At 39.4% G+C, this 13,070-nt stretch overlaps 1 protein-coding gene across 1 annotated transcript in view; it reads left to right on the top strand.

The window, feature by feature from the left end:
* Nucleotides 1-649: 649 nt before the first annotated feature.
* The window catches only part of Btg1 (B-cell translocation gene 1, anti-proliferative), a 15,280-nt gene continuing 2,859 nt past the window's right edge, over nucleotides 650-13,070 (top strand). Inside the window, exon 1 of the mRNA XM_013018891.1 lies at nucleotides 650-659. Coding sequence (XP_012874345.1) covers nucleotides 650-659 — 10 coding nt within the window. The remainder of the gene's footprint in view (nucleotides 660-13,070) is intronic.

The raw sequence follows: 13,070 nt of genomic DNA, 5'->3' as shown, positions 1-13,070 counted from the left end.
TATCTTGTTCCCCATTTTTCTCCTAAAGTGTGCACATATAGTGTATCTTCTAGTTTTTTTTTCTTGGTGTTGTTTATATGTTGGGATATAAAAACTACTAACTCTTCAGGCAAAAGGAAGATTCAAAAAGAGACATTTCAGGAATGAAATCTATTAGTTGCCTATTCATTCAACTTTGTATATATAACATCAGTACAGGATTGTGCCTCTGGCCAGTGCAAAACACAAAAGTTTGCCAACTGGGCTTCTAGCGAGGTGGCTTAGTGGTAGAAGGCTTGCCAAGCATGCACAAGGCCTTGAGTTGGATTCCCAGTGCCACAAAGAAACAAAATTACTGAAAGACTACTGGAGTCTTGAGTAACTAAGAAGGTAAAATACCAAGTTACAAGAATATAGCAGACAGAGCCTACTAGAACCACCCATGGATGTTCCCTACAGCACGTATCTGAATCTCTCCTGTTCTCTATCCATTCCTTCTCTTCCTACGTTCTCATTTAAGAGGAAAAAAATAATAATAAAGGGCTGCCAATGATGGCAAGTGTTTACTTAAGCAGCACATGTATGAGAGACCGCTGTGACTTCTAGAGTCTCCAGGTTCACAATGAAATGACTCATTGGCTACACCCAAGAGCCTATCAAGGCTGCAGCCATGGATGAAAGTAAGAGTAAAGGAAATGTGGGGCTGGGGGAGGGGCATGTTTGGAGGCGCTCACACACACAGGTGCTATGCAGATAACATAAATCCAGAAGTCAACTGCTTCAAGGTTCTTCTTTTAAAACTGGTGGGTGGGCGCCTGGAGTCAGTAGTTTATGCCTGTAATCCTAGCTACTCAGGAAGCTCAGATCTGAGGATTAAGGTTCAAAGCTAGCAAAAGTAGGAAAGTCTGTGAAGCTCTTATCTCTAGTAAACTGCTCCAAAAAAGCTGGGAGTGGTACTCACTTTGAGCAAAACAAAACTCAGGGACAGCTCCCAGGCTTAGAGTTCAAGTTCCAGGATGAGCAAAAGAATAACTAAAATAAAAATAAAATACTATCAACACACAAAATTTTAGTTAAAATACATATACAATGAGTGCTGTGGAAAACCAAGTGTAAAAAATTGAGTTTGAGACGGTCCTAGGCTATATAACAAGACCCCGTGTCAAGGAAGACAAAACAAAATATTTAAAAAAAAATGAATTCCTGAGGGGATGGGTTGGGTTGGGAGAGATGGGGAGTCTCTCTCTCTCTCTCTCTCTTTCTCTCTCTCTCTCTTTCTCTCTCTCTCTCTCTCTCTTTCTCTCTCTCTCTCTCTCTCTCAGGATACCATTTTTTAATGTGTTGCAGATCTGGCTTCTCCATTTAATACCTTGTATAGCAAAGAAGGAGCATTTAAAGCACCATAATTCTACTCCTGGCCTTTCGTATATTTTTTAATCTATCCAGGTGTGCAAAAATGCAGTTAAAAATAAGCTGAACACTCCTGCAATATTGATCTCTCATCAATCCCTGATTCCCAATAAGTACTATTTAGCTAAACCATATGATTTTATTGATCGAATATCTTTATTCTTCCAACAGAGGTTTTACTGCCACCGAATCCCAACCAGCATTCACTCATTCCTTACGTATTTATCTGTCAATGTCATTCCCTCCCCAGGTCTGTGTTCAGTGAGTTGGTGGGCTGGTGAACAGAATGGTCGGGATGCCAAATGGCTGCATACTTGGATGAGGAGATTCTCATTCTAGATACCTTCAATTCTTTGAAAACTCAATCCAAGTATTTGGGGAAGATTTTTGGACTATGTGGGCTTTTGTTCCATAAAAAGTAACAAGCTTAACACAAATTCCTACCATCAGTGACACAACACTTTTCAACACTTTTCAAACAATATATATGTGCAGAACATATCTTTTGAACATGGCTGCTATGGGTTAAAAATCATTGAGTATTCAAGAAATGTTTACTGATCTCTATTCCATATTAGACATTGTTCTAATACATAATCATACATACCTTCAGTACTCTATAGCTTATGAAACTTTCCTTGAAACAAGATTTTTATAAATGTGTGAACTCAATTGCATCTGATTATAGAGGAAACAAATTACACTATATCCTAATGAATAATGTTAATTTCTACAAGCCCTGATATTAAAAACAAAAATTAAAAACAAAAAAGTCCATTAACTGTAATGGGAAAATGGATTGTGTAGCAGCTGAGATACTCTGTTTTCAAGGGTTATGTATGAATGTGTTTATACCTCCATACACATGCAGAGGGGTGCACTTGTACCATAATCATAAAGAATTTGAGAATTATCAAGCATAGTCATCTAATGATGTTTCATTGTACTCATTTTCTTCTGATCTGTGGTGTCTATTATAGAATATCACAGAATGGGTAATTTATAATGAACAGAAGCCTAGTTGACTCCCAGTTGTAGTTGCTGAAAAGTCTAAGAACAGGGTGCCAACATCTGGCAAGGGCTTTCTTTCTGGGTGATCCTTTGACAAAAGATAGATCAAATAAGACAGGATAGAAACCAAATTCTAACCTGAGATCAATACCTATTCTTATAGTATCTACCCACTCGGATAAAGAACATCCTGAATCTTTCATGAGAGTAGTGCTCCTGGTCTTATTGCCCCTTAAGGATCTACCTCTTTGAGACTATCAGCATGGCAATTAAATTTCAACATGAGTTTAGGAGACATTCAAACCATAGTCTCTCTCCAAAGGAGGAAGCGATAACTTGAGAGAGGATAATGACATCCATCCATGGATTTATAACTGAATGACTATTGGAAGATGAGATGGTAGCAACAGAGGGAGCCAAGTTGGAGGAAGTAAGCTACTTGGGAGAGTGGTATGAAGGGTCTCTCCCTCCCTCCCTTCCTCCCTCTCTCCTTTTTTGGCTGCTAGAGTTGAGCAGCTGCTCTACATCCTCTGCCACAGCTGTATGATGAGACCAAGACACTATGTACTGAAATCTCTGAAACTATAAGCCAAAATAAACCTTTCCTCTTTTTAACCTGATACTTTTAGGTATTTTATTATAGCAACAGAAAACTGACTAACCCAGTTTATTTAGAGCAATGCTTTCCAAACCCTTAATCCTGATTAAAATACTACTTGTCTACTTTACATGGCTTATTATATTTTTTAAATCTCTTAAATATTTACTTTTACTGCTTCAACTTTTACATAATTGTATCTCTTATTTTCTCATTTTTCTTTAATGCTGAGGATTGAACTCAGGGCCTCCTGCATACTAAGCACTCATTCTATTACTGAGCTACATCTCTAGCCCACAATTTTTCTCAATGAAGTAAATCCAGAAAAGCACATAAATAGCACCTCTTAGCCAGGTCCACTTCAGTCGATGTCAAAGTTTCTACAGATCCTGATGCAATACAGGTAGCTTCTAGGTAATAAAGCTCTGCATCCATAGATCCAATCAATGTCTGAAAACAGAATGTCACCCAGGCCTGCATCTGTACTAAACAACACAGACCTTTACTTCCCATTATTATTCTCTGAGCATTTCAGCTCTAACGATTTCCATAGGATTTCTAATATTAGGTCTTATGAGTAATCTAGGATGATGTAATATATACAGAAGGATCTGTATGGGTGAGGATTTCTGTGTCTTCAAGGGCCCTGTCAGCTGTCCACTATAGATACTGGTGTATGTATATGATACTGTATATACTGGTTGGTATAACAGTTCTTGGAATCAGGAAGAAAAGCAGGGGAGGAAAGGTGTCTTTGAGTTAAAATGAATTTTAAGGGCATCAAAATGAAGGGGAATAGGCTGTCCATTGCTCATGCAACACAAATAACCTAATATGCTCTGGAAACAACTTGGCAGACCCTTTCTTTCTATGTAAGAACTGCCAGGCACAGCTTTCTGTGTGTGTCCAGAATGAGAGTGAACACTTCTTGGTTGGCTTCTGGAGTAGGCTGGTCTTACCGTTCTGCATCCCAATCCATGGCTAGGAAGAGGAGACAAAATGAACATAATGCATTAGTTTAGGAGGCGAAGGAATTGAAATTCATACTTTCTTCAGATGATTAAACAATGAATGCTTATGAAATCAAGGGGGTGGGGGGAAGTCCCCCCTCTCCGAGTTTGCTTTTCAAAGATTTCTCTGTACTTTCTGGCTAATTTAAAAAAGAGCCCCCATAGGATGCTTATTTTTATACACACATGTTGCCAGAGTAGTTCCTGTTTTGGTTTAAATGTGTGCCTTCTTTTTAGTCAGATGAAAGAGAATTTTCCTCAAAAAAGAACTTGTCTGCTGATCGTGTTTTTGTCAGATTGAGCCTAAATCAAGCTTCTGTTAAGAGCTTAACTGTTTAGTTTAATCCTCTTGGCTAAGTTATTGGGCAGATTTTTTTTGCCCTAAGTTGGACTATGTAACTAGAGTATCCTTGTTACTTACCCTCTTTCTACCCCAAAATCTCCTCCCCTGAGGATTCCAGGTGAATGAAAGCTTTGAGGAGCTTTCTCTCTCACTGGGCTTAGTCCTCGGGCAGTTACATGTCAGATGTAGGTTTTTGGAATGTCCTGGGCACCAAAAGTGAGCAAATGGTCAATATTATAGCAGGAAAAGGGCCAGGAGGGGACTTGTCTAGGTCAAACTATGAAGAAGGACATTCTGTTGAGGGCTTTAAAGATCAGCAGGAGTATGTCTGAAGAAGGGCCAGGGAAAAGAGAGGCAGGAGACTCCCAAGTTACTCTAAGTCAGCTTGAGATGCAGCTGTAACATTAAGTGTTCCTAATAGTTTTTTTTTCTTGTCCTTTTTTCTTCTTCATTTTATTTTTCCTTCTTCCCTTTTCCCTTTTTTTCTGTCTTTTTTTGTTTTCTTTACTTTTATTTTGTTTTGAATTTTCAGCCAAGGTTTATTTTAGTATAACAGCATAAAGTAGGGAAAAAAATAGAAAAATGAAGATAAATATCTTTTATTCTCCACGTTGGAAAAGGGACATTAAAACTCCCTGGAAATGAGACTCCAGTAGAAATGCAATATGAAAAATACATTTTAAAATAAATTAACAAATTAAGCATGTATTCCACATATGAATGAACCTTGAAAACATTATGTTTAGCGAAAGAGGTCAGATCCGACCATGTAGGATTTTGTATGAAATGTTCACAATAAGCAAACCAATAGAGACAGAATGTAGATAGTGTCTTCCTGGGGCTAGAGGCACACTGCAGTTCAATGAGAGATGATGGAAATGTTCCGAAACTGATCAGGGTGATGCATACCTAAGTGTGATTTTTTTTTAAAGACTCATTGAATTGCACAGGATTTCATAATATGTAAAATATATTTCAATAAAACCCTAAGTAAGGTGAGAACATCATCTTTGCAAAAGAGTCAGAATAGAACATTTTAAACACAAAGGTAGATGCACTTTTAATCATCTTACTCTCTTATCTAATAATGTTCAGGCAGCTTTGTTTCTACAGGAAAGAAACAGACAACAAAAAAAAGGATCCATTCACTGAATACTCTAATGGTATAACTTTTACTGTTATTTGAAATCTGCTCATGAAATAGTTGAATCCAACATTTTTATATATGTATATAGACAATATACATTTATATACTTATATATACACACATATATATGCATGATATATATTTTTTCATTTTTATATTTTTTAAAAATATATTTTATTGTAAAGATACTGAAAAACATAGTATATATATACTTGCATCCCTCCTTCCTCCTGCCTTTTTTTTTCCTTTCCTTCCCTCCTTTCCTCGCTTCCTCCCTTCCTTCATTTCTTCCCTCCCCCCTCTTCTCTTCCTCCTCTTGACCTATTTTTCTTTTCAGACAAGCTCTCCCTATATAGCATAGGCTGGCCTCAAACTAGAGATCTCCTTGGTCTCAGCCTCCTGAGTGCTGGGATTAAGAACTCATTTAGCCTCCTGTATTTAAATGCCAATCAACCTGGAGAGTTTAAACCCAAGTCTCAGTGAAAGGGCAAATTGTGACTTTTTGGAGAAGTGAAAATGAAAGCCTGAAAATTGCCAACATTTGACTCATGGATTACTTTAACAAGCTTTTTGAGCATTATTTTCTCTTAAAAGCAAAATGTGGACACCCATGTGGCTTAACAAGTTTAGTTTTATCTTGCTTAAGTCTCAGAAACCAGGAGGAATGGAATTTACCCAGATTCTAGAAACTCAGGGAAGTAAATAACTCACCTAAAACTAGCTGATGTTTAAAGAGAGCTTTCATCTATTAAATTGTGCTATTTTTACTTAAAGGAAGAGATTTCTATTTGAGAGTATATACGTTGAAAGGAAAAATATGTTTTTATGTTTTTATGCATTGGTTTTATTTGTTTTTTGGGTCCGGTCATGGGTCCTGAACTCTGGGCCTGGGTGCTGTCCATCAGCTCTTCAGCTCAAGGCTAGTGCTCTACCACTTGAGCTACAGCGCCACTTCCTGCTTTTTTCTTTTTTGCTTATGTGGTATGAGGAATTGAACCCAGGGCCTCATGCATGCAAAACAAGCACTCTACCGCTGAGCCACCTTCCCAGCCCCATTTGTTTGCTTTTAATACAGAACAATGCCATTCCCTTTTCTAAGCACAAGTGACTAGTCACTCCTGGAGTTTCTGTTTCAGTAGGGTCAAAATTTTGGATTTCTTTTGAGTTCACAAGGTGAGACTCAAGCTGCTAGTTGAAGGAACACTTAGAGAGCCACTGAAAAGTCCAATCCTTTGCCAAGGCCCATCTGTTCTATATTTAGCAAGTGATAAATCCTATAGGTCAGGATTATAGTGTGTAAGAATGTATTCTTGCTGGATCTGATGGCTGAAGCCTGTAATCTGAAGTACTTGGGAGGCAGAGGAAGGAAGAATCATGTTTTCAGTAACTCAGGTCTATCATCTCCAGGGATATGGGGAAGCAAAAGTAGGAGGGTTTAAGCCCAGGCTTGCCTGGTCATAAGGGAAAACCCAGTCTGGAAAAGAAATAATCAGTGCAAAAGTTGCTAGAGTCATGGTTCACATGTTAGAGTACTTACGTTTCAAGTACAAATTCTTGAGTTGAATCCTCAGTATTGCTAAGGAAAAGGGGGGGGAGAAAGAAAAAAAGAAAGAAAAGAAAAGAAAGAAAGAAAAAGAAAGAAGGAAAGAAAGGGAGAGAGAGGAAGGGAGGGAGGGAGGGAGGGAGGGAGGAAGGAAGGAAGGAAAGAAGAGAGAGAGAAAGAAAAGAAAGAAAGAAAGAAAAGAAGGAAGGAAGGAAAGGAGAGAGAAAGAAAGAAAGGGAGAGAGGGAGGGAGGGAGGAAGAAAGGAAGGAAGGGAGAGAGAAAGAAAAGAAAGAGAGAAAAGGAAGAAAGAAAAGGAAGAAAGAAGAAAAAAGAAAAACTGAGGAAAAAAAGGTACAGGTGTATGGAGGGTTATAAGGAGGATTGTCACTTCCTGTTTCTGAACTCATTGTGTATTCAAGCAGAAACCCTAAGTCTATTTGTTATACATCATTTTCAGAATCAGAGAACAAGAGCGCTAAAGAAGCCAAAGTGAACTCTGAACTCTTACATCTCTTATCTTTAGATGGGACCAGAAACATGCTTTTGTTCTTGGTGATAGTGGTTGTGGCGCTTGAGCTCAGGGCCTGGTTGCTGTCCCTGCCTGAGCTTTTTTGCTCAAGGTTAGTGCTCTACAACTTTGAGCCAAAGCTCTACTTCTGGTTTTCTGGTGGTAATTGGACATAAGAATTTCAGGGACGTTCCTGCCCTAGCTGGCTTTGAACTGAGATACTCAGATCCCAGCCTTCTGAGTAGCTAGATTACAGGTTTGAGTCACTGCTGGCACTGACTCCTCTTTTCTGACCTTTCTTAGACCTTAACATAGGTAGCTGAGCCAAAGGAAGTTTCCAATCCCTCTGGATGCATGTTTGACCACCCCAGACATGGAGGAGACAGTAGGAGCTTTACAGTCTGGAACAAATTAAGAGTCCGGAGGCTCTTCCCTGAAGAAGGATTCAGAGAGAGAAAGCTGAGCTGGAGGAATAGCCCCAGAGGCTGTACAGTAAGAGAAGTCCTGAGGATTCCTGGAGGGAAGAGATCAGATCAAACAGTGTTGTTTTGAGATGGACACCAAACCAGCCCAGCTGGCTGGCCTGTAGCCCTCTGCCTCTCTACCCATCAAGTCACAAGCTTCCCCACCATGCAGGCCCAGTTCCTCCTACCAATTTAGACCAAAAAGGAAGTGAAAAGTTTAAAACAAACTTAAATAGAAGACATTTTTGCTGCTTTCTCTTATCTGTCCCCAGGGAAGATGTTCAATTCCAGTGAAACTATTTATTTGGCAGACTCACTTTTGAATATGCCCTTTGATTCATGTTCCAGTGAGTCTTTAGAAAAAGGTGGCTGTATCTTTCAGGGTATGCCAACTCTATGATAGTCTCCTCAGCTGCTGTGGGTTTTGGTTTTTCCTTTCTATAAGGCTGAGCAGACCTAACACTTCCTTACTGTCTCTGCTCATTCACAGATCTCTTTTATCAGGCTTTATTTCTTACAGTTACTTCTTTTTAAGTAAAAAGGAATACCAGGAGCCTTCTTTCAACCTTTACAGGGTGCATCTTTTTTTTTTCCAGTCTATAATTTTAGAGTTCAAAGGTGGGTGTAAGAATTTACAAAAATGACTGACTTGATTTGTTTTTGCTTTAGTATTGTCTCCAATTTACAGGCAGTTTAGCAAGAACAACAACAATAAGAATATTAGAAAGCTGAAACATTTCTTGACTGAGGTAGCGGGGGTGTGTGGCTGATGGAGAGAAGGCAGGAGTATATAAGTCATAATAGTGTACATACTTCATGAAAATCGAACATGAGAACTTGAGACTGGTGTGGGAAGGGGGAAGCTGGAGACAGAGAACAAAGTAGTATGTGAATCTGATCAAGGTACACTGTATACATAAATGGACATGTTAAAATGAACCCCTCCCCCCCTTATACAGCTAATTAAAGCTAATTAGCAGTGCTCATGTCCAAGGAAGTTGAGCTCTGGTGACAGAATTTGATAGAACTGCTTCTTTGCTGGAAACTCCATCAACTGAAACCCAAATCAAATCAAGGCAACACAAGGTAGAGTGCTAGGACAAAAGAGCTAGAGGCCAATCTAAAAGTGTCTCTGTAGGTTATCAAAACACAAATAAAAGCACTAGATCTCAGCCTGGTGTGGTTCGTTGCACTCTTCAGCCAATAATCTAGCACTGAGGCGGCCAGAGCAGGAGGACAGTGGGTTCAAACGGCCAGCTTAGACTGTGTCTCCTGAAACCAGACCCAGCACAACAACAAAAGCATAGGTCTCAAGTTGAAGTCTGAAAGAAATGCTAAGTTATTTAAAGATTTAAATAAGCATGGGAGACCAAACTAGAAGTCAGTTCAACTTTAGCCTTCTCCTATCCATCATTCTCTTGACTTTCCCAAAAGTAAATCTGATCATATCACTTCCCTAGCAAAAATGCCAGAAGTGTACCTATGTTCCCTTCCACTGAGGAGTGTTTCCCCAGGAAATGACCACCTTGGTTTAAATACTAAGGTCTAACATATTTGGTTTGCAATACTTCAGAATCAAAGCCTCTTTTCACCATCTCTTCTGAGTTCTAATCATAGTTCATCATGCCTTTCACTTTGGGGGTCCTTTAACCCTTCTGGCACCCAACACCCATTCAAAATGGAGTGCCTTGTTTCTATTTGCTATTAGCACTCTCTTAAGAACCCTGCAACTTGACCTTGCATCTGTGGTTAAGCTCTAAGTTTTCAGTGCACTTAGGAGTTGTATGTAGGATCATTATACTGTAAATTTTCTTGTGACTGCAGTCAGGTGAAGGGAGGTGGAGGCCCCTTCTATCTTAGTTTGGGAGCCATTGACCTTGGGGAAAAAAACCTTCAGAGGAGGGATGGGCCAGATGAAAAAAACAATTCTTTTGTCCATGATATGAGACAGGGAGCTGGGAGGGGCTTTCACAAGACAAACCTTATGACTTGGAAGCCATTCAAAGAGAATCTGGGAGTTGCCCAGTGATAATTCAAGAATCCTCCATCACATACTTTTGGAGCCTAGGATAGGTGCCTTGGGAACTTGACAATAGGAGAGAGCAGCAGCCAAGCAAATGATGCCACGCAACCCAATGTCAAAATACCAATACATGTCTGCATAGCTTAGGCAAAGATGCCCCCGAAAAGACTTCTCTTTTATGATGGGAGGATGTTAGCAAAATATTCCTGAGCAGCTCATGACATCACTTTAGTCATTTCATTTACTTTGAATATCTAGTCTAGTTGAATGCCTTACATTCCCATCAGCAGTCCCACTGCTGCACTACTGTTCTCCTCCTGCTCAAGCTGCTGCTCCCCCTCCACAGTTTTTTTTTTCTTTCTTGGGGAGTACTAGAGTTTGAACTCAGGGCCTTCATCTTGCTAAGCATACACTTGTAATCCTAGCCACCCCCCCCCAATACAATGAGCTCTATTAATGGAGAAAAGGGAAGCTAAACTTTGAAATTCTAGTTAACTGTCTTAATAGTTACTTCTATAGAAAGGACCTTCTGAACTCTTAAAACACCATTCCCAAAGACCTGACATTTGTGCTGTTTGTCAACTTATTCTGGAACTGAACTTTTAAAAATTCCTATTTCCTATGGGTGAGTGTGTGTAAGAAAGTGTGTTGGGGCTAAGGGCACTGTCCCTTAGGTTTTTCACTCAAGGCTAGCACTCTACCATTTGATCCACACCTTCACTCCTGGCTTTTTGGTAGTTAATTAGATTGTGTGTCTCAGATTTTCTGGTCTGGGCTGGTTTTTCAGTCTCTTGAGTATTTAGAATTACAGGCATGGATCACTGGTGCCTAACCAATTCCTATAATTTGAATTGTTTGACTTGCAATTTCCTAGCTTTTAGAAATTAATTTTAATAGTAGCATTATCAATGTACCTGACAATAAAACAGACACTATATAAATTCCAGCACTGTGCTAAATGGTCTTTGTAGGTTATCCCATTTAGTTCCATTGTGATATTTAGGAGATTATTACACAGAGAGGTTAACTAAGAGCTCAGGTTACAAATAGTTGCAACAGACTAGGGCTAACAACAGGAGAAAATGCCTTTAAAATTCAAATGCTGTAAAAAATATGATGTTTCAAAGATTGGAGGAGTCTGAAGCAGCTTCTGAAAAGTGTTACTAACTGTATGTATCCAGAATTGAAAGCTACACATGAACGATTAACCCCCAGTACCTCCAACCACCACCACCCAAACAACAAAAACTGATTCACATTGGTGCACTAAGACTTTAGGACAAGTTTTCTTATTTCCTCCATTAGTCCCCCTAGGTATGAGAAAAAGTTCCTAGTTCCATTATGTATCTTTGAAGAAGGATTTATGGTAGAAAAAACAAACACAATTTGAAAAACTCTGGGGAAACCTCCCCATGAGTATATAGGTAATAATCTATTCAAATGATTTGTTTTGTTTTGATATAGTGTCTTCTTATATTTCCTAGGTAGGCTTGAAACACACATGTCTCCCAGCCTCCCAAGGTCTGGGATTACAGGAATGCTTCCTCATATAGAATCCTGTTTGTTGACATGCCATTGTTCAGCTTTTAGAAAGGATCCTGATGTCTCAGTGAGCAGTTATAACAAATCATTCAGAGAACATGGGTTTGAGAGAACTCTGTGATCAAATCCTAGCATTTCAGTAGCTTTATTTTTTTCTGTTTGGTAGATAAATCTATTTAACCTAAGAATTACTGGGAGGAAAAAAAAATGGAGATCAGGCTCAGAACAAATTTTCTCCTCATTGCCAATCCTAGCTCAAACCACCCAGAATGTAAGGGACAGGAAAGAGCACATAAACTCAGGATGGATGGGTTAGAAAGGGTACCAGATCTTATTCAAAAGCTGGGGTGGGTTCATAGATTTACTTTTCTTTTTTGACTAGTAAAAGGGATCTCCTGTCCTCATCAGAATTATTTATTGTGACTTTTTAAAAGCACAAGTATATCTGAAAAGTTCTCTTAAGTACCTTGTTTACCAACTTTTCTGATACATTTATTCAAAGATAATAGTTTCAAGTCAGTGCTTTTAAATATTAGCTTCCATCCCACGTATGTGTCAACTTCTTGTATCTTAACCTTAAAACCTTTCACATTATATATTTTAAAAATTAAAAACACTTTCTCTAGCTTTTTAACAAGTTATATTCTTGCTTCTTTGCTCTACCTTTGGCTCAGAACTTTTGTTTTTTTTGAGGCAGCTTCTTACTGTACAGCTTAAATTAGCCTTGAGCTCATGATCTTCCTACTTCAGCCTCTTCGGAGCTGGGATTACAGAAGTGTCACACCATACTTGGCTCCGTATTTTTTTTTTAATGGTATGTTTTGCAATATTGATGGCCAGCTAAGCTCCAGGATATTTATTTCTGACTGGTAGAGCTCAACTTCTGCCTGTTTGCTCTCTCAAAGTGCCTGCCTGGCCGTCATTATTTCCCCCTGTCCACTCCCCTCCACCCCCCCCTCCTTCCTCCATGGAGTTCAGATTAACAGTGGTTTAGGCTTCAAGCCTTCTTACCAGGGCTCTTTCCAAAAGGTTTGCCGTAGAGTTTCAAGTCATTTTTTTTTTCAATTAGCTTTCGTTTTTATCGTTTTCCTTTCTTCTCCATCAGAGCAGCAGCAATCTAAGGCTCAGATCTCATTTGAACTAGCCAAAACACATTTTTGGTGGTGTGTACCTGTTTTAAAAATACACACGGAGATTTTTTTCACAGTTCCCCCCCACCCTTGCAGGTCATTTTTAATCTTCAAGAATTGGCTTTATCTGCACTCAAAAGAATTGCTTAAAAAAAAGGTTTCACCTGATTTTCTCCATTTATTTCCTGAAGTTTCTGAAAAAACGGCAGCTACCGACCGCCTCACTAACCTACTTGCCTACTTGTTTTGCAACTGAAACTTTTTTACTGACACCTCCCCTCTCCCTCCCCCCTCCCTCCCTCCCTCCTCCCCCCCCCCCCCCCCCCCCCTCTACGCCAAGGGGGGGGGAGGGGGGCGAAAC

Source organism: Dipodomys ordii, unplaced genomic scaffold (genome assembly GCF_000151885.1).
Source record: "Dipodomys ordii isolate 6190 unplaced genomic scaffold, Dord_2.0 Scaffold3, whole genome shotgun sequence".
NCBI classification, from domain to species: Eukaryota; Metazoa; Chordata; class Mammalia; order Rodentia; family Heteromyidae; genus Dipodomys; species Dipodomys ordii.
Note: the sequence above shows the minus strand (reverse complement) of the source record. Positions and strands in the feature narration are given on the sequence as shown.